At 29.9% G+C, this 23,773-nt stretch overlaps 1 protein-coding gene across 1 annotated transcript; it reads right to left on the bottom strand.

Moving 5' to 3' along the window:
* Window positions 1-6,353: 6,353 nt before the first annotated feature.
* Window positions 6,354-23,537, bottom strand: LOC136979604 (uncharacterized). The gene is made up of 9 exons (XM_067275626.1): window positions 23,377-23,537; window positions 21,671-21,893; window positions 20,832-21,060; window positions 17,220-17,390; window positions 15,270-15,429; window positions 14,335-14,465; window positions 13,347-13,454; window positions 9,965-10,115; window positions 6,354-6,655 (listed from the first exon to the last, which is right to left on the bottom strand). Exons 2-9 carry the CDS (start codon window positions 21,880-21,882, stop codon window positions 6,528-6,530), a joined length of 1,290 nt encoding a protein of 429 aa, XP_067131727.1. The 5' UTR covers window positions 21,883-21,893; window positions 23,377-23,537; the 3' UTR covers window positions 6,354-6,527.
* Between the last annotated feature and the right edge of the window lie 236 nt (window positions 23,538-23,773).

Consider the following 23,773-nt stretch of genomic DNA (forward strand, 5'->3'; position numbering starts at 1 on the left):
GACTTAAAAGTAAATTATTTCATTTTTCGCATATTCATGCAATAATATTACTATAATAAGTGCATTTATGCTATAATAAGTTTATTTAGCTATAATAAGTCAACGTAAGACATGACGAATCGCACGAGACTAGTCGCCAACTATACCGCACAAATTAAAAATTCGCATTAAAAAAATCGCACAAATAAAAATCGCACATAAAAAGAGCGCATAAAAACAGGTTTGACTGTAATTAGTTCATTCAAGAAGAAAGGATCGCCATTTTTTAAAATTCCCGACATTATTTGTCATCAAGGACCCCAAACTGAGGAGCTTTCACGAAGAAGGCAATTTACATGGCCTGGAAAATTAACCGGGAAAATTTAAATACGGATTAAGTGAATATCAGTACAAGAGTTTGTCAGAAACATTTCATTTCAGGTAAGCAATAACATGTGATTACTGTGGCCAATAAATGATTAGATAAACTTTTGCACGAATATCATAAAGTCTGTACAAGCCGGTTGCATAAATCCCTTTGTTAATACTGACAAAACAAAGTTAAATAATTTTAACAACCGCAGATTTTAGTTTGAGTAGCTAATAATTGTGTTCTACCTTTATTTTTCACCTTTCCGTTTTCGTAGTCTCTGCTGGTAATAAATATACAGTAGAGTTAATATTAAAGTGTTAAGCAAAGAAAATCGCTTAACAGATGAAAAATTAGAAATAAATTTTGAACCAACTAATTCGAGTCTAATTTACATAAATAAAAGTGTGTATTTTTTAGATATAAACCAATAATTTCCATTGTTCATTTACAGATAGGTAAGTTAGGTTGTTTTGTGAGCAACATTAACATTTCTTTAGGATGTTACTTTTTATTATGATTTTTTTTTTTACATTAGTAACAAATAATTATTACATAGTAATAATCAAGTTGTTCCTGACAAATTATTTATTATTTATATATAACATACCATAATGATAATCATCATCAATCAATCAATATGTATTATAAAAGTAAGTGTACAATGTGCGTGCCGCTAAAACTCAAAAACGAGTCCCGGTACGATCATGGGAGTTATATGGTGTGGTAGCCTTCTACCCCATCTACGAAAAAGGTTCCCGTTTTTACCTGAAGGACGTGCTGTTGAAGATATAAAGGCTGGAAATTTTGCCCTCTAGAAATTTCTAGAACAGTCCAGAACATTCGAGAGCATTCCACAACATTCCAGGATGTTCTGGAACGTTCGGGAACATCCCGGTACATCCCAGATCATTGTGGAACATTCCAGAACACACTCGAATGTTGTGGAATATTCTGGAACATTGTGGACCATTCGAAGACTTTTTTATATGGGTGGGACTACCCATTGGTGGGGGTATCATAAGAAAGATCCGTCGTGGGTTCGAACGTCAGTTTCTTATCAGTGACGAAGAGAAGAACCGAAAAAGAAGTGAAAATTCCAAAGTAGTTACGTTTTCCTATATTTTCATAAAAAAAAACCATTTTACAAATAAAATAACAAAAATACCGGCTGCTAGAACGAATTAATTGTATTTGCATTATTTTCTATGGGAAAAATTGCTTCGGTTAACGAACGGAGTCTCGGAACGGATTAAGTTCGTTAACCGAGGTTCCACTGTAATAATGATAATAATAAGCACAGAGCCCAAACAGTTAAGAGCTGAAAGTTGAAATTTGGTACACAGGGTACGTCATGAGAACGTACAGTAAGAAGGAATTTTTCAAAATTTTCCTCCGCGGGGGAGAGGTTGTTAACACTTCCCCCCCGCAGGGTAAATATTAACAATGGAAGTGTTAAGAGAAAGCGACGTGCAAGATTTACAGGCGCAGATGCGGTTTTTTGTATTTTTCCGAAAATCGAACATATTTTTAGACCCATCTAAAAATTCTCTAATTAGTCTGAAAATGGGGACCTAATTCTTGCATTCTCTGAAAACGGGTAAGATTGGGTATAATGTAATAATCTTAATCTTCACTATCGTTACTTTTTGCCCGAGCAATGCCGGGCTTATATGCTAGTAATAATATATTATTGAAAAAGTGTTTTTTTACCCCAAAGGAAAACTTTCCTCATTTTATGATGAGTCATCACCAGACTGGATGGCAATATTATACATGGGGTATGAGTGGCCTCAACCCACCTGCATATCTGGAGCGTTTTTTTTTTTTTTTTTAACTCTTTCCGCCCTGTGGGCACTAAGAGAGCCTCTTTTTAGTAGGCCCATTATGGGTTCGGCCAGGCCCACAATGGGGCGACCGGGTGGTGAGGGACGGGGCCCGACATATCCGAACGGACCACCCCCCGAAAAATTCCTGGGGATTATTCGACCCGTTCGGATTCGATCCCGGGTCCCCCAGAGCGGTAGGCTGCCACCTTTACCGCTCGGCCATCCGGCCTAATATCTGGAGCGTTATGAAAGAGCGCATAATTAAGCGAAACACAACCACTTGTAAGATAGTTATAGGCCTCTAAAGATTTATAAGCTTTCATTTGTGAAAGACTTTAGTAATTTGTCAAAACCAAATAGTTTATGATGTCACCAAATTCTACTTTAGGCCACAACTCTTGATCTACTTCGTATGGATCGACACCTTGACATAATGAAACTTTCTCTTCATATAAAGCAGCAATTTGTCCTGTCAGACTGCGAGAATAACCCACCAGAAAAGCCCCGTTTTTAACTTTGTTCATGATATAAAAATACTGCAGTTGTATTAAGTTTAAATTGAAATTAGGTGCTGCCAACCTGTCAAATAACATCACGTACAAGCTAAGCAAGCGGAAGCTAGACCACAAACATGGCGAAGGGGCAGAGCAAACGTGCGTTTTATCACGTGACATGCTACCTTGAAACCTCTCTACAGTGGCGTGCCGTGACATTTGATGATAGGAAAGCTGTGTTTCTGTAAGATGCCGACTTCCAGGGGCAATCAGTTAATTGCGCGTCAGTGATGGCCTAGGGTCCATTCGTACGTGCGTGGTGGCAGAAGAGACGTATCTGACAAAAACCGACAAAAAAGAAACATAAAATAAACATATACTATGTACAAAATAGCTTCTTTTCGACGGCCGGATGGCCGAGCGGTAAAGGTGGCAGCCTACCGCTCTGGGGGACCCGGGATCGAATCCGAACGGGTCGAATAATCCCCAGGAATTTTTCGAGGGATGGTCCGTTCGGATATGTCGGGCCCCGTCCCTCACCACCCGGTCGCCCCATTGTGGGCCTGGCCGAACCCATAATGGGCCTACTAAAAGAGGCCCTCTTAGTGCCCACAGAGCGGAAAGAGTTAAAAAAAAAAAAAAAAAAAAAATAGTTTCCTTTAGGACAATCAGCCGTTCGGACGTCCTGAGCGTCGATGTGGTTCTTCGATGGTCGATCGAAGGTGGCCCCGGGACAGTGGCGTTGACAAGTCTGTAGGGCACAGGGAAACTTCCTCTGTTGGCGTCGGAGACACGGTCTAAGTCCGAAGTGGTACGGGTTACAAGTTGGCACAATAGACGAGAAATTGTGTTTTTTTCTTTTTTTTGCGGTTGACACACGGCGTTTTGGTTATTCGGAACGTTAACCGAGTGCCAGGTGTCCTCGAATGTCGGAGATTATATCAATCTCCGTTCTTTCTTTCGTCCATTTTGTTTGGTCGTTCTCCCTTAATCACGCTAAACGTAACGAGAGTCTCGTTACGAGACTCTTACCTGGAGAGTGAGAAAAGTCAAAATCGAAGATGAATTCGATCTTCCACCGATCGTAAGACGACTTCCTTCCGCGATTTATGGTTTCTGCCTGGCAGTTTGATATAAACAATGGGTGTCCGAGTACAAACGACTTTTACCTATGTTTTTTTAAACTAATAAATTTTTCTCTAAATTAACCGTTTTTTTCGCGTCTTTCGTGACGGGTCAGACCTGTCCGGTACCTCACATTTCCATAAAAGTTTTAAACAAATACTGGAAATGACAAAAATAAACAATTTCTGTATTTTAGTTCTAAAATACAAATAATACATACATAATATAAATTGATATGATACAAACAATGATAGAAAAACTTATTTTTTAATTTTTTATAAACTGACTCTATTCGGCGATTTTTTCTGCCAAGTCGTTAATTACTTTATCATGAAAGTCGCTGATTGTCGACTCCATCAACGTATTTAAAAGCTCTTTTTCTATCGAAAGCAACGCTAGCGACGACAATTTTTCCTCCGACCCAGTGTTCCTGGCCAATGTATGAATTTGCTTCGTGGTCGAAAAACTGCGCTCAACAGACGCACTGGTAGATGGTACCATAAAAATTTATGATATTAAATCATATAATTCTTTTAGTACGCCTTTGTTCGGATCGACATTAATTATAATACTTTTTATGTTTAAGAGTTACTTGTCAATATAGTCCGGACACGAATATAAATATTGCGGTTCACTACGTAATTTAGATAAATCAAAAAATTTCCCATAAAATTTACTTAATTTAAAGAATTAAAACACCCTCGGAAAAGTTGTTTTTCATAATATTAAATTTATTAACATGTAAAAGTGATAAAAATTCTAAAGATTTCATGTCTGAAAATCTGTCAATATAATTATAGTAAAATTAAAAGAAAATTATAATTAAATATAACTTTGCGAAAAAACGTACATAAAAATAACATTGAATACTCTTTACTTTTTAAATCTTAAACAATTCACTTAAGCCCTGGTCACACTATGCGACTTCCAGCCGCGCGGGCGACTGCAACCGCGACGGCTGTTCCTGTTAATTGGTAATCCCCCCTCGAAAACCGGCGCGACTGCAACCACAACTAGAAACAAAAAGTTTGTTCTACTGGCGACGGTTGCAAACGCGCATCCAATCAGAAAACGTCTTTGTGCCACGTCATACTTTGTGTTATATATTTGTCAACATATCTTGATTATAACATTTGTATTAACTCAGTTTCAGTACATTTAAATGCTATATTTGATATAAATCAAATCTGAATTTATAAAAGTTATTTGTTAGATTTATTTTAAAAAGTTTGATTACTTTTAATAATATACAATTGAATAAAATAAATGCTTATATAAAAGAAAAAATATATCGATTATAAATGAATTAAATCATTCAAGCTTTCCTCTAAACAACACTTACCCTCAAATATTCACTTTTATAAGATTGATAAATAGCATCCAAAACTTCTGGGATAATGACTGATATCGAATTATGGGCCACTCTAAATTGATATGCCAAACTACGAAACGTTTCGCCTAAATTATATAATTCATACGGATATATCCCCTATAACCTACGGCATCCGAAAGCCTTAATTCATTCATCAACTGGTGAAAGCACGATTGTTTAGCCCGTTGATTTTCATTTCGTCAAGTTTTAACCCAGCATAAACGTTTTTTCTTATTTTTCTCTTCGTATATTCTCGCCAGCTCTAACAAAATTAGCGCCTTTTTTCTTTTATTCATTCCAGAAAAGGAACTGCTTGCTATTTTAATAAGAAAAGTAGCTAAAATTCCGTAAATACTCTGAAGTAGAACGTAAAAATATCGGTAAACTTACGAAAGTAGATAAAAACAAGCTGCTGTAATTTTATTGGTTTATTATAGGGTCAGGTGTTCCGAGTTGCAACGTCAACGAACAATGTGTGACCACGAGAAGACGCGCGCGACTCGCGCTTGTTGCAGTTGCGGTCGCCTGCACGGCTGGAAATCGCAGTGTGACCAGGGCTTTAGACACAGAGCTCCCTACCCAGTGGCTAAGGGATAGAATCGTTGGAAGCGTTTTACTGTGTAGCGTCCACCAGCTAAACCGGCTGAGGTTCATGCTCTGTAAAGCGCATGCGCCAATGCCCTCTGGCTGTTTTACACCATTCAGTTATTCTCGCCATGGAAGCTGTCTCGTAAGCGCTTCCATTCGGCCACTGATATTCGAATATACAATAGCAATCTTATCGTTTTTTTTACATGTAGTATAGAAATTTGTAATAAGATACATAATGCGGTTATAATAAAATATTAATTTTAATTAATTCAAAGTACGTTAAAATATAAAAATTTACATTTTAGAAAATACAAGGGAAGGTCATTGGAAGGTGGAAGCGGCGCTTCCACCACTTCCAACGACGGCACGCCACTGCCTCTCTATATGAAATAATTATGATGTTCATACAGTGTGATTGTACAGTCCCTCTGCAGTGGGCAGAGAAATTGGAGGACCTTCCAGGCACGAAATAATGATGTCACAGGCAGACCACTTATTGAAAGACTTGAAGTAAACACTCAGCTAAGAAGGGACTTTAAGATTGCACTGTATATTGAATAATGATTAAAAAGTCATTAAAATGTAAACATAAAACAATTTAAATGCTTTTATTTAAAAAAATAATAAATCTGTACAAAACTGAATCGTAATAAGAACATGCTAAACTATGTTCTCTTTCACATTAACACTTAATAAAAAAATTAAATTGCAAAATAAACTTATACAAAACTTTTTTATACTTAATTCTAATTTATCATGCATGAAAGTTAGAGCCTAGAAATATCTCTTCCAAAAAGAAGTGTTTTTAACCAATCCATCGGCACCTGCATTCTTGATCTCCAACTTCCTAATCTTGTCAAATATGCAGACCTCCACAGGAACCAAGAGAAAAAACCTGAAATACATTTAAAGGAAGTGAGAACTTGTAATTAAATAATAAGATAATTATCTTCTAAGACATAATTTTAATAATTTAGGCCAGTGTGATGGGAGAACCATGCCTTGATCTATACTAATAGCAATAATAATGCCATGAGATCCAAGTTTGAACTGATTCAGGTAAGATTGATATTTCATTATGCAGCCACCTTGCTAACTCATTGTAAATTGAATTACATGTAATCAAAGGAAAGTCCTCGTTAGTTCAAGATTCAAGGGACAAAATAATCGCGATGTCGAAATATTGAGTTTCGAATTTCTGAGATTTACATATTTCTGTACAATACGCCAAATGCCACGTAACTGATGTAATTTATCAAGCAAACGGAATATGGCTACGTATACAGAATGCTATTTTCATTCATTTAATTTTCCACATCTAACAACTCGGGTTTTTCATTTCTGAACGGCACTTTCTTAATTCTAATAAATGCCTTCCGTAGCCAAGTGGATAAAATCACTAAACACTGGTAGTCGGTAGTGGGTTCGGGCCTGGACAACGGCCGCATGTTTTCCGGGTTTTCTTCACGTTAGTAACACCTAAATAGGGTCCAGCTTTCCATAATCCCGGAATGCATCACCTTGGGCAGATCGTTCACGTATCGCGTTATTGTAACCAAATAAACAAAACTGATTCTAACGAGCAATTATTTAGTCGTGATATCGTCACAATGTCAGGCTTTAAGTTTTCTTATGCTTTCCACCTCAAATTATTAGTAGTGTCCTGCCCCTGTACATCATATTTTTCCTTTAACAACGGAGTCTTGCCAGACATCTATTTAACATCTTTCGGGAGAAAATTTTTGAACTGAAATAACGTGACTTCCGGTTTGCATCGAAAGTTCGTATATAGTTAATTGGGGCTTCCTCCCCTAAGATTACCATATCTGGTCTCGACCTTCATCTACCTAACTCCTCGAGATTAAATAAAGAGACAGAGACACACAGACGGACAACAGCCGGAATTTATTGATCTACGATTTTTTCAAATTGCAGCCCAATAATTTTTCCATAAATGCCATATTTACGAGAATATACTTCACATGTAATTCATACAATGTTTCCAAAATATAAACACTTTATCATCACATAAAATCAATTATTCTTGCATTTTTTAAGACTTTTTTTATTTAGTCAAGTCATATGAAATCTTTAGGAGGTTAAGGTTAGCAACTTGGATCAATTGCGGGGCCATCATAACCTATCCAAAATGGACCACTTTTTGAATATTAATAGTAGACCAGTATTTATTAGTAGTCGAAAAATTTTTTATTCCTCTACTATACAATTTAAAGAGTCTTTTAAATGTTTTAGATTGGTCACTTGGTGTGATAAACCCTTATGTAAGATAATCTTTGTAGTTATATAAATCAAATAATATAATATAAGGATTAGAAATACTAAATAATCTAACAATCTTAATCTTTTTTGTTGTTATTTTTGTGCAGGCAAGGTGGGGTCATCTGCTAGTACTAATGTAAATAAACTGCAGATAAATAGCACCTGTTTGGTGAGAACCTCATAGGTTGCCAGATAGGTTTTATAAAAAGCAAATCAGAATTCCTCGAAATGCTGCCCAAATTATTTTTGAAGTGACCCAAAATGTAGTAGCCTGGAGCCCTATAAATATCTGAATACCTTGTAGCCCAATTTTGCAATCCTGAAAACCAGCCATATTTTATGGGACAAGAGAAAAGGTAGTCTGTGGGTAAGAAGCCTCTAATAAAAAGTGTACTCTACCATAAAACTATTATGTTCCTGAGGTGTTTAACAAGAACAAAGTACAAAAACACTTAGTTTAGTGTTTCTTAAATTTATTGTGAATTTTTTAAAAACAAAATACTGCGTTTTTACTGTGTTTATTTCATTTATTAAAAGTAAAAAAAACGTGTGTATAAACTATGACTATACTGGAGAAAGAGTAATGAATGATAAAGCTGCTTACTATTACTGAATTATTTAAAACATATTAATTGTTGTTAAAACATAGTTGTAGTTTCCAGATATATGCCAGAAATATAACAAAATCTAATTTTATATATAATCAATGTTAAAATAGATACAGAAAACAAAATCTAAAGTTATCTTGTATAAGTAACAAAATATATATTTATTTATAGTGCAGTTTTTTATATATTTTTTAAAAATCAATCTTTTAAAAAAGACTTCCCGAAATTAAAAACTTCAAGGGTTAATACAGAAACATCATCTCTAAACCCGACGTATTAAAGCTAAACACCAACCACATGCCGAAATTCTATCGGGCTAGTTTAAGGCTAATTACTAAATAAATTACATAAGCAATTTGACTTTAGAGGGAGGCGTTAGACGCCATCTCGTATTAACATTAATAATTATAATTTTTAATTAATTAATTTAAATACGAGACGGCGCCTAACGCCTCCCTCCAAAGTCAAATTGCTTACGTAATTTATTTAGTAATTAGCCTTAAATAGCCCGATAGAATTTTGGCATGTGGTTGGTGTTAATACAGAAGATAACCATCATTTTTTTTTACCTATAACCGCATTTAATCAGAGACAAAAAATTACTAAGGATTACAACTGTGAATAAAGACTAAAAGCTGTAATCCTTAGTAATTTTTTGTCTCTGATTAAATGCCGTTATAAGTAAAAAACGATAGTTATCTTCTGTATTAACCCTTGAAGTTTTTAATTTTGGGAAGTCTTTTTTAAAAGATTGATTTTTTTTTTTAAATCTAAAGTATTATCTAATCACTCATATTCATCACACTTACTTTTGGTAATCACTATATTTTTTGGCACTATATTTTATTAAAACATTAAGAATACACCATAACAGATTATAAAGTCAAAATAATAATAGGTAAATGAGAGTTTTATACTTATGTTGATGCCAAAGAATTCAATTATTTGTGAATTGTTGAAGAAAGTGTGTTGAATATGTCTTACAATAAATGCAATCCTCATATCTAAGCTTGTATAAGATATATAAGTATCTTTTCTCTTTAATAATTGTTTTTCATATTAGCTTTTGCATTCAATTTCACATAACATTAGAAGGAAATTATAAATATAAAAGAACATAGTTACAATATAAAAGAAAAGTAAAATTAAATTTTATTTAAAATTTTTAGTTTCATTACTTTATATTTTATGTTACTTCACATATTTTATATAGTAAAATATAAAGTAAAAACAAAATTAATTTTTGTTTTGATTAGTTTTAAACAATAAAACATACAACAAATTAATAATTATACTAATGAATAAAGATGGCAAACCTTGAAGTTTCATTTCAGGTAGATCACTTAATGCTGTATATTCTCCAAGGTAAGCTAACATTCCCATAGATTTAAAATGAAATTCAGGAATATCGGCTGTATCTGTTTTATTCAGACATTTTGCTAAATAACGACCTTGTCTCTCTGCAACCTGAATAAATGTTTCAAAAATTTAGAAAATTGAATGATAGAAGTAAAAACAATTACTGTATGGGGTATAATGAATTTTAGTTTAATAAATGAATGTATAGCTGATAATATATAAATGGAAAAATTAATACACTAACTTATAGTCATTATTTATTCTATTAAAATCTTCACCAGATTTGATACATGTAACCATAAATTAAAAAGTATATTAACAACAAAGTAATAAATATATATTAAAGATTCTTATATAAAGCATATAAATTATCTTCTCATTATCTTTTATTCAATTATATAAGTATTTTGAGAAATTACAATTAATTTACAATATTTAAAAGCATACAACTGCTTTCACATTAGGTAAAAGCATTACTTAGAAACACAACATACAGGTAAATAAAAAAACCTTTCTCAAAGTAAAATTATGACCCTAATGGAAAATGTATGCTTTTACAAGTTCATGTTGTACTAATATTTAATCTTTAAAATTTATTTGTTTAATTTCTTGTTCTAAAATTAGCTATTCAGGATCAACATAAAAAATAGCTGAGAATATAAACTGTTCAATTCCTGAGAACCATACAGCTCGTTACACCACTTTCAAAAATATTCATATATTTTTGAAAGCAGTGTAATGAGCTGTATGGTTATATTTTTGAAAGTGGAATAGAAGACCTCAATTAATTTTTTTAAAATTGTAGTCATCACTTAGAACTAACAATGCCACTGAAATACAAACATGTCTTACTGATGCCATATCAGGTATTATAATGAAACACTTGACAAATTACACTCAACTTAAGACTTTTGACAGTGTTAACAGTTTTGCAAGAACTTAGGGGGGAGACAGAACTTTTTCAACATTTCTGGCAGATAATCATGATAATTATTGCTAGTAGTGTAAACCCAAATGGAAATTGCTTGTGCAAGATTTGTTATAAGTAACTGTCCAATCTATCTGCAGATAACTTCCTTCTAAAGAAAAGTAAATTGGTTTGACCTGAAAGTGTTGCATGCTAACGGGTGTTTTCAAATTAGAACTGTGTTTGTAATATTGGCAGCAAAAAGTGATCTAAACATGGCCAGATTGGCCTGTTTAGATCACATTGGACCTATTCCTACAGCCTTGTGAAACTATAAACTTTCCTAGTTAGACATATGCTACAAGTATTTATTTTATTCTCTTTTTATAACACATGATGATAATATGAAAAGATTGAAATTCAATAATTCGTCATTAACAATATTAATAAAAAAGTTGACAGAATCAAGAAATAATAGGGTTTATACAAAAACCGACTTTTTAAATCACCAGTTTTCGAATCTCAACTTTTCTACGAAACCGGTTAAAACCGGTTTTCGAATTTTTACCCAAAAAAAAAAGGAAATAAGAGATATTTACAACTTATTTTAAAACTTTTTAATTTATTTAATATTTATAACATTTCAAGAATATAACAAAATATAATCGACCAATGTCTATAAAAAACAAAACGAAAAAAAATTGCTAGAATAGTACATTAAAATATAAAATTTACTCCATAAAAAAACCATTAAAAAACGAATGACAATGAATGTCTGCAAAATATTATTTTATTTCTTATTTTTCCTAAGAAAATATGATTTTAGAAAGCAAAGAACATCTACAGATCTATTGCTCAACTGTGTCCTTATTTTACAAAAAATTGCCAGAAAGAGAAAAACTCTCTCGCTTGCTACTGAGCTGGGTTTAATCGTCTTTAAAGCATTAAATAATAAATCAAAATTTTTCGTTATTCTGTTTGTACCTGCTAATACTAAAACCTATTCGTTTAGTGTCCTAGGGATGGACAAAGACATTTTTTAAAGTTTTTGAAGATATTTATGTAATTGATCTCGTGTGACCTGATTTTAGGGGGCTGTATTCACGAAGGGTTGCTTGTAGAAGTATGGTTCCCTTGGCTTTTTTGCTCCTATGGATATTGCTCTACAGCTCTGATAAGGTCCCAACCGTCTCATTTAGAGCTTGAACTGAGCCGAATTTTAGGTGTAGGGGAACTTTTTGTTTTGTAGTTAGTTCTATAAAACTTAGTATTTAACAATATTCCCATTTTATGCCAGAGACAATTTTGTGTCAAAATGTTGATGTTTTTAATCAAATAATTAAGTTTTATGTTTTAGGTATAGGCTCAAAAACTGGTTTTTTTACTTGGGAAAACCCGGTTTTCAAATTATACAAATTTCTTCAAAAAACTGGTTTTTCAAAACAGGGTTTTAAAAACCGACAAACCCTACGAAATAGTAGCTTTAATAAACAAGCATTTTCAAATAGTATCTGAAGATAAGAATTTGTTCTTTTGTTTTTTTACTTTTGTAAAGTTTATTTAGTATCAAAATAACAAATCAATGTGTTAAAATGTCTTTTATAACTCTTGGGTTAGTATTACAGTAGAATCTGTTAACTCGAATTGGTTGGGGAGAAACGTTTGGATTCTGAATTAAAAAACTTCAAGTTACAGAGGTTTGTCTAGAAAAATCAAGACTTTGTGCATTGACATATCAGTGACCCATAATAAACAATCTGTATTTGATCTTATTATGTAGGATTATTGTGTCAATGTAGATCTCTTGGTGTTGTCAAGAAACTCAAAAACACTTAACTGAGAAATGCTTTTCTGAATGATTGATCTGTTCACTCCTAAGTGTTTAGTAAAGTTTTTTTTAAGTGCAATATTTTGTGCCTAGAATCAATCTGTTTTTATTTTTTATCACACAAAAACCACTCTTCACAACTGTTATATTTTTTAAAATTTGGCAATCAAATTTAAAAAAATGTTAAAAGTAGGTTCTAATTACAGCATGTGTGACCTAGATACTGTAACTATCTGCAAGGCTCCATTCCTTGCCTGCCATCAAATGACACAATGTTTATTTTTAGTTGTATGTAGTTCCCATGCTTTGTAAAAAGTTTCTGATTACTTTATTTGATAGATGAATGTTAATTATTTTATTTAATGGAAAATTAAAACTCTGGAGAGTTTATGAAAATAATGTATCGAAACCTCATTTGAGTTAAACTGGTTAATTCAAATTTGTTGAAATGTTTGACTTAACATGTAAATCTCTATGCTGGATGATCAGGGAAAGAAAATGACTTCAAGTAAATGTGACTTCAAGTTATCCCAGTTCAAGTTAATCAGGTTCCACTGCATTATGTAATAAATTATTACATTTTTTAAATAAAATGATAAAGTACCTGAGCAGTTGCAGGTAATGGCATATTCTGTATCTCAGAACAGTCTCCAATAGCATAAATATCTTTATTTTCTTCTCCCAAAATTCTCAAATAGTTGTCTGTCAATATCTAAACACAAAGATAATATAAATAATATATAGAAATTTATTCTAAAATTAGTATTTTCCTTTCTTAATACTAAAATAACTAATATGAAGTTTAATCATTAAACAATATAGTATAGTATAACTCATTTATAAATAAATTATACTAGACTATATAGCTTTCATATTTACTTTGCCACATTATATATATAATATGTAGCAAACTATTCTACATATAATATAATATACAACTATATACAAGAAGAACACAAAATAGCCAAGACAATCAATCAGTGACTAGCTAGTTGTCAGGTTAGAAGAATGTACAGCAAGGAAGGTCAAATACTTTTGTCTCTCAATCATTAGTTGACAGTTAGCAAGTTTGGTTTGGGAAGCTTTGCTCTAACTCATATTTTTCTCCCACTTTGTTTGCCTGAAGGGCAACAGTATTTTGCTTCACATAGAAACATTTTCTATATAATATGGTAGAAAACTGAATTCTAATATAGTGATTAGACATGCTCTACTCTATAGTGCATAAAATTTTTCCAGCAAATAAAATTTGATAAACTTATTATGAGGATTGTTAAAATTCTATAAATATATTTTAGAGTAAAACTGTACTCTAAATGTAATTTAGAATACAGTTAGCATACTAGGTATAACTACCAAATAAGATTTAATTTTTTAAAAAATCAGTTAACACTACCAGTAAAGAAGATATTTTGCAAATAAAAAGTTAATCTAAAGCTATTTAAACATATAAACAATATAACATTTACTTAAATAAGTAATATTTATTTTCTAAATTCTTGTTCAAAATTGCTCATTATTTAATAACAGCAAGCAATGTCCAAAGTAACTATGACATTACTACAAATTACAGATATCAAAATACGACTTACCCTACCATTTTGAGTTTTAGAAACATTAAGTCCATTGGTAAATTCATGAGGTGCCAAACCTGTACTCCACACAACCAATCCACAAGATATATTGTCTCCATTTGCCAAAACTACACTTTTTGGTTTTACTTCTGCACATGATTATTAATTATTGTTAATAATTCATTCTTAATAAATGTATTATATATATATAAATTTTATGTAATTACAAGTAAATATTCAATTTTTTAAATATTCAATTCACATATTCAAATAGTAAATATTCAATTTTTATGTAATTTAGTAAATATTCAAATTATAAAAAAGCATATTTCAAATTGTATTAAATCATTCATTACATAATAATTAGTAAAATTATTATGTAATTATTATTATATATTAGAACTATATAGAACTCTCCATAGCATAAACTGGCCTCCAAGTTCAAGTTTAGAGGTTTTACTGTATTTATCTATAATACATATATTATTTTTATACTATTATTTAAAAAAATATACGCTAACAGAACTGAATAATTTTACACTGTCATTTATAATCATTTTATACATTTAAAAAATTCCAAACAGAATTTTTTTCTTAATTTTCGATTCAAAATACATTTTCTTTCTGAATAAGTAGCAAAACATAAAGATCTTACTTTCAAATCACAATTAATATCAAATATTTTACCAGTACAAATAATAAATGTTTCTATGCAAAATTATTTCAACGATAATAGATTCCATGTACATATTTTATATATTTATAAATAATTGTTACATAAAACTAAATATTTAAATATTTTTAATATAGTTTCAGGATTAGCAAAATAAATAAATAAATATATATATAAAATTATATTAAAAAGATAATGATGATATAAATTTTAAACATTTCAAAATTTAGTACTACTGTATTAATAAAATTAAAAAAAAGCCTTATTTATCTTTGTTTACCTACTACTGTAGATTTGACTAAAATAAAATTATCTCTCTGACGAATTTTCTTTTCTGCATATGACTGAAGCTTTTTATCAAATGTTGATAATATTTTTTTCTCTTCAATTAATGTAACCTTGATTAAATCCTTTTGTTTCTTATAATACCGAGAAACATCCTAAAATTAAAATTATTATTTAAACTTAAGAGGATAAAAAATATATTATCATAAATTATAAGTATTCAGAATTAGGAATTTGAAAAATTCAGCACAAAAGTAAAAATTTATTTTATACTAAATAAAAATACAATGTAAAAAATTATTATTAAATTGAATATATTATCAATTAATTTAAAACTAAATAATTTTGGGAACATTATTAAAGAAATGCTGTTGTATATTAATTTTCGATTATACGTCTATCAAAGAACCAAAAAATGACATAATACTGTGTTAAAAGGGTTTTTAAAATGTAATTTAATTTTGATTTGATTTTTAGGAACATAATAATTCAATAGTTGAAGTCTTCACATATTTAACTGTTTTATGCAAAAATAAATTATAAAAAATTTTAACATGAAGAAAAATATATAAATACACTTATCTAATTTTAAATTAGTATAAAAAAATAAAAAATCTATAGCAATGAGACATTGTAGCAAAAAGATTAATTACCGTATTTTACGGACTATAAGACGCACTTTTTTCTTCGAAAAATTGCCTCCAAAATTCAGGTGCGTCTTATAGTCCGTAGCGTCTTATAGGTATTTTTTTTAAAAAAAAATTGCTTAAAAATTAAGGTGCGTCTTATAGTCTGTAGCGTCTTATAATCCGTAAAATACGGTAATTAATTTCATATTAGATAGAATATCTTTAGTTTTTTTAATAAATGTGAATTGGGATAGACAGAAAGTGTTCTAATTCCAGTATAGTAAGGTTTGCTTTGTTACGTCGTTTGCTTGCTCGCTTACTCGACTACTTGCTTCTACTGAGCCTTATGATCTCACAAAGCAACGTTTTAGTTTGTTTAAAATATTCATGAATAAAATACTTTGTTTTCTTTTTAACATAAAAAAAATTATAAATCTTAATTACATGTTCATTGGCTACATTCAACTATACTGTATTTAATCAAATAAAAGTACAGTTAACTCGGTTATTAACTATCATTATAATACACTAAAGAATTAGGAATTTGTTTTAATTTAATTCATGGTAATTCTTTTTGAAGCACTTAAGCTTCGTCTGTGTTATTTTCAGGTCTTGCTTTGAATATAATTTGGTTACGTTTCCATTGTTCTCATTAAGTACTGTACATGCCAACTGACTATTCAAATTCTTAACTAATAATGTGAATGCATTTGTAAACAAACAGGTTAAATTATATAAGGTAACATTATAATTTTATTCAAGAATTACAAAAATTTCTATTTAAAAAAAAAAATTTGGATAATTTGAACCCAGATAATTCAAAGGGCTGTTTTTGTGGTCCCTTGAGTTCAAAATAGTGAGATTTTACTGTATTTGATCATGTGTAAGACTGCAGAAACTTAAAAAAATTTGCAATATTTTTAAAAGAAAAAGGTTTTATAAGTTATTGCAAATTAGATTATCTTGATTACATCAATAGATGTCCTAAATTTGAGAAAATAGTTCTAGGTATTTCAATATTTGGAGTTCTACTCAATGAAATATAATTTCAATTTTAGGATTATATGTTCATATTTATAATTTTTGAATTAGATGATATCAAATATTTCTTTTTTATAAATTCATAAAAATTTCTGTTATTTCTTTTTTTGAAATAAATATATAAATAATCAAATGCCAAAAAATTCCTGTAAATAATAAATAGTGATATTTTATCTATAATCATATCACTATTTATTATTCTCTATTTATAAATTCTCTAGCAATGATTATTTGATAAGTTTAAATTTATATTTTTAGTATTTATAGATCCATACCTGTTTAACAAAGTCATATAATTCTGCACCAAATTCTATACCTGTTGGTCCACCTCCTACTATAACAATGTGCAATAATCTTTTTCTTTCATCTTCTGATGTATTAGGCTCTAAAGCCACTTCAAAGTTATCCAAAATTTTATTTCGAATTTTCATGGCATCATTAATTTCCTTGAAAGAAATAACTACAAGATATAAATGCTGAAAACTAAATTATTAATATTTTAAATCTAATTTTAAAAAAATAATTTAGTAATATTTTAAATTAAGAGTGAATACTTCTGTAACAATTAATATTACAAACGTTATGTTAAATATTAATTATTAAAGATTTTGTGTAATGATTCTCAAAGCAATTATCATAGTAGCTATTTTCTACATTGAAAATAGTTTACATTATTACTAAATGTTATCAATACCATATCACCTACACTTGGATTTAACATTAAGACATTAGAACATAGAGGATTTCGCTTGAATATGTGGGACGTCAGTGGCCAGAAATCTCTTAGATCGTATTGGCAAAATTACTTTGAAAGTACGGACGGACTCATTTGGGTGGTGGATAGTGCAGATCGCCACCGGTTACAGGACTGCAAAAATGAATTGCATGCATTATTGCTTGAAGAAAGATTACTTGGAGCTACACTTTTAGTGTTTGTTAATAAGCAAGATTTGCCAGGTGCATTGCCTGCAAATGAAATTAAAGAGATTCTTGAATTGGATATCATAAAAAGTCATCACTGGCACATTCTCCCATGCAGTGCCATAACTGGAGAGAATCTATTGACCGGAATCGATTGGATCTTGGACAATATTGCATCTTGTATATTCACCATGGATTAAAAAAAACAAAGCATTTTATTTGAATAAAGTAATATGCAGATGTAATTTATTTATATCTATATGTATATAATGTTTTCTATATGGTCTTCCAGCTTGCAATTCAGTCATTACTTTTGCCTCCTCCTGACATTTTGATATTGTGCTTCCATGTTTTAAACTTATTTGTATGCATGATGAAAAGTAATTGGACGAGCACGGACAGATGTTTTGTTGTATGTGGCCAGTGGTATTTGGGGCTTGTTGGCAGTGGTAGATTAACAAAGGCATTAAAAAAAAAAATTAAATAAATTATTACTAAATGTATGTATTTAAAATATTTTATTTGTTGGAAAACTTACAAAATAAATGTGTTAGGCTTTTTATCTATGAAGTTGTGGTTAATGTAACCCTTGGTGCCAAGATGGCAGTTCATCTCTAATTCCAGCAAAGAAACAGTGGGACGCACGTTCTAACCTAACCTAACCTATTCTAATAAATTACCATAATTATTAGCAACCAAATTATTAGAACAGGTTAGCTTAGGTTAGAACATGGTCCCACTGTTTCCTTGCTGGAATCAGAGACAAGCCGCCATCTTGGCACCAAGGGTTACATTAAATGAAGTGATCAATGTAATTTTGTTTTAGGCAACAAGGATAATAAAGTTTATTACAAGAAAAGACTTAAAATGTGAATTAAAAATAAAACATTTAAAAAATTCTACCGGTTCTAAAAGAGAAACTGAAAAAACTATAAATTTTGAACATATCCCATTATATAAATGTAAAGCGTTCTTTAAATAATTCAGATATTGGAATGTTTTATGATTTGTATTCAAATCAAATTATGTAAAGTAAGTGGAAAAACAAAATCATATTACCTGAAAAAATTAATAATTTCATTGATCACTGACATTAATCATTATTTTAATGTTTAAATTTCTTATTACAACATTTTATAAAAATTAGATTATTTTTTTTAATAAAATATTTAGACTTCTTATCTAATATTGTTTTAAAATGCAATAGAATCTGCTTGTTGTAATTACAGATGTTCAGTTGTTTAATATTATCAGAATTATAATAGCATGTCCACATAAAATTACACATAAGTTACACAAAATTTACAAGAAAATTTTTAAATTTTCTCAAATTAACAGAAGAAAACACAGAGCTTCTTTATCTTTCTTCAGTCTATGTCCTTTTCACACCTCAGGAATGAACAGTCTTATGGTGGAGCCAACCTTTTATTGAATGCTCTTAAAAATAACGTAGGATAAAAATTTTTTTTAAATTTTCTTGTACACTTTAAATATAATTATTGTGCTGGCTATTTACTAGTTTTTACTAGTTTTATTAATGTTATTATATATACATTAGACATTGCTAACAGAAAATATTTTACATGTTTTACATATTGAGACAGGTAAGAGCCTACAATAAAAGATCGACTTTACCGTAAGACTGTTTCTGAGGTGTGAAAAGGACGTAGGATGAAGAAGCTCTGTGTAGTCTTCTGTTAACTACCTGTGAAAAATTTGTTTAAAATTCATTGTAAATTTTAAATGTAATTATCATCTTGGCTATTTATTAGTTTTTACTAGTTTTAACAGTATTCATAAAACTTTGCTTATTATAATAAAGTTTTAAGTTATTTTTACTTTCAGGTAAATATATTTTTAAGCTTCCTCTTTAGTTATTACCTCATTACGTGGCTGATAACTTGCATATTATCAGTTATTTCTGTCAATCTTAATCATTGTTTTAAATATTTTAAAAGCTGTTGTTAGAGATAATACTACACAAAAACAGCAGACAAACAGCACTAGATGAATTAATATAAATTATACTTAATCTTTAAGTTATTGTTTTAACAAATCCTTTTAATGTTAGTGTCAATAAAATTAATTTCTACTAAATGCAGTCATATTTATCTATTCTGCTTAATGTTATCAATTGGTTATCATTATCAGTATAGATGAGTTCCATGATTACAGTAAGCAAATTTTTTTCATACTGAAATGTTTTCTGTGGAAGTTTTATTGCATAAATATTTTCAGTATTAACACAATTATTTTTCAGATGTCAGCTTTAAAGATGTTTGCACTCCTATCCTTAATTTCAAGTAAGTTGCTTCTGAAATTGTGGAGTTGAAAGTAATCTATTCAAGAATTAGACCACTGACTTACTTTTGCAGCCATCAGGACTGATCTGTATAAATATTGCAAAGATGATCCAATGACAGTGAATAAGAAAAATTTCTCGTTGTCAAGTTTTGAGTAGATATACAAAATAAAATATATTAATTGGGTACAGTACTTGTTTCTACTTTTAATTTTCGTACTATGATTTGTACTACAATAATTTTTGTACAAAAAATATTAGGGGATAGCCATATGAATTGGCACCTATGTTTGCAAGGAGCTTACTTATGGAAGTATCTAGTATAATTTGTTTCATTTATGGAAAAAAAGCTATTTGGATTAGAGCTTAAACTCTCATTTTCTACAAAACAAGGAGTACTAACAATTACAGTAGCCAAATCATTCTAAGTCAGACTATTTCCAGTTCAAATAAAATTTAAAATCATACATATAACAATTTCCGTTTAATAATAAGAGAACTTTGGTTTATATTATAAATACATTTTCAACTTAATATTTTAACTATTTAAAATATAATATTTTGTCTTATTCTTGCACTCAAAATTTAATGTATTCATTAATAATACATTAAAACATTCAAAATGTTGATTAATCATTTATATTAAAATCTTCTTTACTGGTACCTTTAAGAAAAAAGTGTATTCTTTAACACCAGGTATTCCATACGTATTATTTAATGCTCCAACGCTAATTATCAATTTATCATATTTTAATTGATATTCATCATCTGGACGAATCACATTCTTACAAGTAACAAATTTATTTTTTGTATCTAAGGAAACGGCATAAGCTAGATGAAACTGATCCGTTGAATGAAAATTTCTTAATTTTCTTACTGGTTCGATTATAGATCTGAAAAAAAAAAAAAAAAAAAAATACATATTCTAATACAAAAGGTAATTTATCTTAAGCACTTAAAAATCAAACATTGAATGATTCAGATTAGGGCAATTAAAAATAATTACTGTCCTGTTACTTCTTGTGGTTAACCTGTATAATTTAATATGAAAATATACTTTGAAAGAATATAAAATCCCATACTCCTGGTAAGTACTGAAACTGGCATTGTGCATATGTGACAATTGCAACCTAGTCACATCACTCATTGATAGAAAAACAGAAGAGTGTTAAAAATTCTAGATTGAAGAAAATGTCTTCAGTTTTTAAAAAAATACAAATTACGTTTCAGTTTAATATAATAAATTGTTAACCATGAAATTGTCACTTATCATAAGGTTAAGTAAATATACTACATTAGTGAGGTTCAACTAGTGTGCAGCTATACAGGTATTCCTTATTAACTACAACTTTCCTAATTACAGTTTTAAAATAAGATTTGTACCAACAATTGAGTTAATGAAAATATTTTATGAAAAATTTTTATTGTATTATATGAAAAGATAAAAATGAATTCATTTAACATTTTTAAGAAATTATGTTAAACAACGTTAATTATACTCACCTAAATTCCAAAGTTCCAACAGTAGTACTACATAAAAGGGGAGTAAATAAAAAGTAATTTCGTGGAGAAACAACTGCAATATCATAAAGATTTTTGTTGATGGAATTTAAGACACTGTAACCTCCCCATCCAGTTCCCAATATAACGAGTTTTGAACGAGTATTTTGAGTATAACTTAGGCATTTGTATATATATGTGGGAATTTTCATCATTAAATTGATATCTGAAATATATATTTATCATTCTTTAAATAAATAAAAAAAGCCGCTAAAGTAACTCTATTAAATTAAGTGATATTATGGATTCATTTTTATACTTTTAGCTTTGTGAATATACAAAATGACAATACTGATATATCTTCTACTGTAAAGTAAAAATACAAAACACACAACACTTGTAACAATTAAATATTCATATTTATAACAAATTAAAATTACTAAACAAGCAATAAAGTAAGCATATTATTTTATCATTTCAGTAGATTTACTTTATCTGAAATTATGTATTGGTGACTAAGATTTGATTTATCATGCAATATTAAACATAAATGAATTTTATCAAATAAATTCTTTTGTGTATAGATTGTTAGGGTTCTGGAAATCTGTTGTTATTCAAATGTCACGATGGAAAGAATCTGGGAAGCACATTGGTAGTACAATATAAACTTTATCCACTAAATATATGCCAGCATATAATTTCTTGTATACAATACACTTCATGTCATATAAATATTTTAGTCTCCTCTTATAAAGAGGAAAACACTAATTTAAACATTGTTTTAGAATTGTTCTAATTTTTTTATATTTTTAAAATCAATTTTTGCAAATCATTCAGCAGTATACAAAGCAAGTTTAGGACATTCATATCTTATGAAGAGTTGTTCATGGACAGATGATCTTTCTGATTTTTCTGGATTGTAAACTATCAGAATTGTAAGTCATATAGCAAGGGTGACCAAACCTTGTCACGACGGGAGCCATACACTGCCTATCAAAAATAAATGAGCTGTATCATCTATTGACAGTATTTTAACTAAATATAATACAGTTATCGCTGTTCAATAGTAAACATCACTCTTATTTTACTGGTACTTTATGACTGATCGACTAGGTAAATAATCATTTAACTCCTTCAACTTTATGAATACCGTAAGCTTTTGGTTGCCTATTCAAGGTTAAGTTATGCATTACACTTACGATCTCTGTGTACATTACACTACGTAATAGAAAACTTACAAAAATATTATATATGTGTAAATAGTATATACCAAGTTTGTAAAAGAAATTGTATAAGTATACGGAAACTGCATGTGGCTGGAGACTCAGTTTGGCCACCATTGCCACAGAGACGGTTGTACACCGTACACATTGGCTTTCCGTTATGGTTGTAAACCGTAACGGAAAGCCAATGGTGTATGACAAAGATAAAATCTTCTCTAGGCATACTTGTATTTGTGTGTGCGTGTATATATGTACTGTACATACTGTATAAAAAGATGAGTAAAATCAATAATAGATATTGATAACAATTTAAATCACGTACCACGTGTAATGAATTAATATAATGTTTTATTAGGTAATTATTTACAATCAATACTGATGTATTGACGTGATGTACTGATTGTAAATAACTATCCTTTATTAAGCCGAATGTTTTAATTATTTTCTAACTTTTTAATTTATTACGCAACATATAACCATACTTACGAATAAGTTTTGCTACACGTGGTTTTAAAAAGTCATTTAATCTGTGTTATAGTTATAAATTGCAAAATAAAAGCACGTGTAAATTGAAAGTAATTGAAGAATTTGTCACGTGTTTCACCGGGATTCGAAAGTTTGTTGACACATTGCGTCATTAATCCCCAGCTCACAAATCTGAGTAAGACATTAACCAATCAGCGCTTATGTACTTTAAAGAAAAATCGAAAGCTGATTAGTTGCTCTTAAAATAAATACGTTTATAAATTCAACAAATCGTAAGTCACCTTTCTTGTGACGTTGTAATACGTTTCGCCAATTTGTTATAAAAATTCGCAAAAAAAATTTATATATTTATTTATTAATATTTCTTTTATATCCCAGTTATTAAATTGGGACATGC

This window comes from Centruroides vittatus, unplaced genomic scaffold (assembly GCF_030686945.1).
Source record: "Centruroides vittatus isolate TY-2023 unplaced genomic scaffold, ASM3068694v2 contig_1157, whole genome shotgun sequence".
In the NCBI taxonomy this organism is placed as follows: Eukaryota; Metazoa; Arthropoda; class Arachnida; order Scorpiones; family Buthidae; genus Centruroides; species Centruroides vittatus.

Bases quoted from the DNA above. Each gene is read 5' to 3' on its own strand.
- LOC136979604 (XM_067275626.1), bottom strand. From the start codon at position 21,882: ATGATGAAAATTCCCACATATATATACAAATGCCTAAGTTATACTCAA. The intron at 13,455-14,334 runs GTAAGTCGTATT...CTTTGTGTTTAG, and splicing joins CTAAAACTCAAAATGGTAGG to ATATTGACAGACAACTATTT. The intron at 10,116-13,346 runs GTACTTTATCAT...ACATTTATTCAG, and splicing joins CATTACCTGCAACTGCTCAG to GTTGCAGAGAGACAAGGTCG.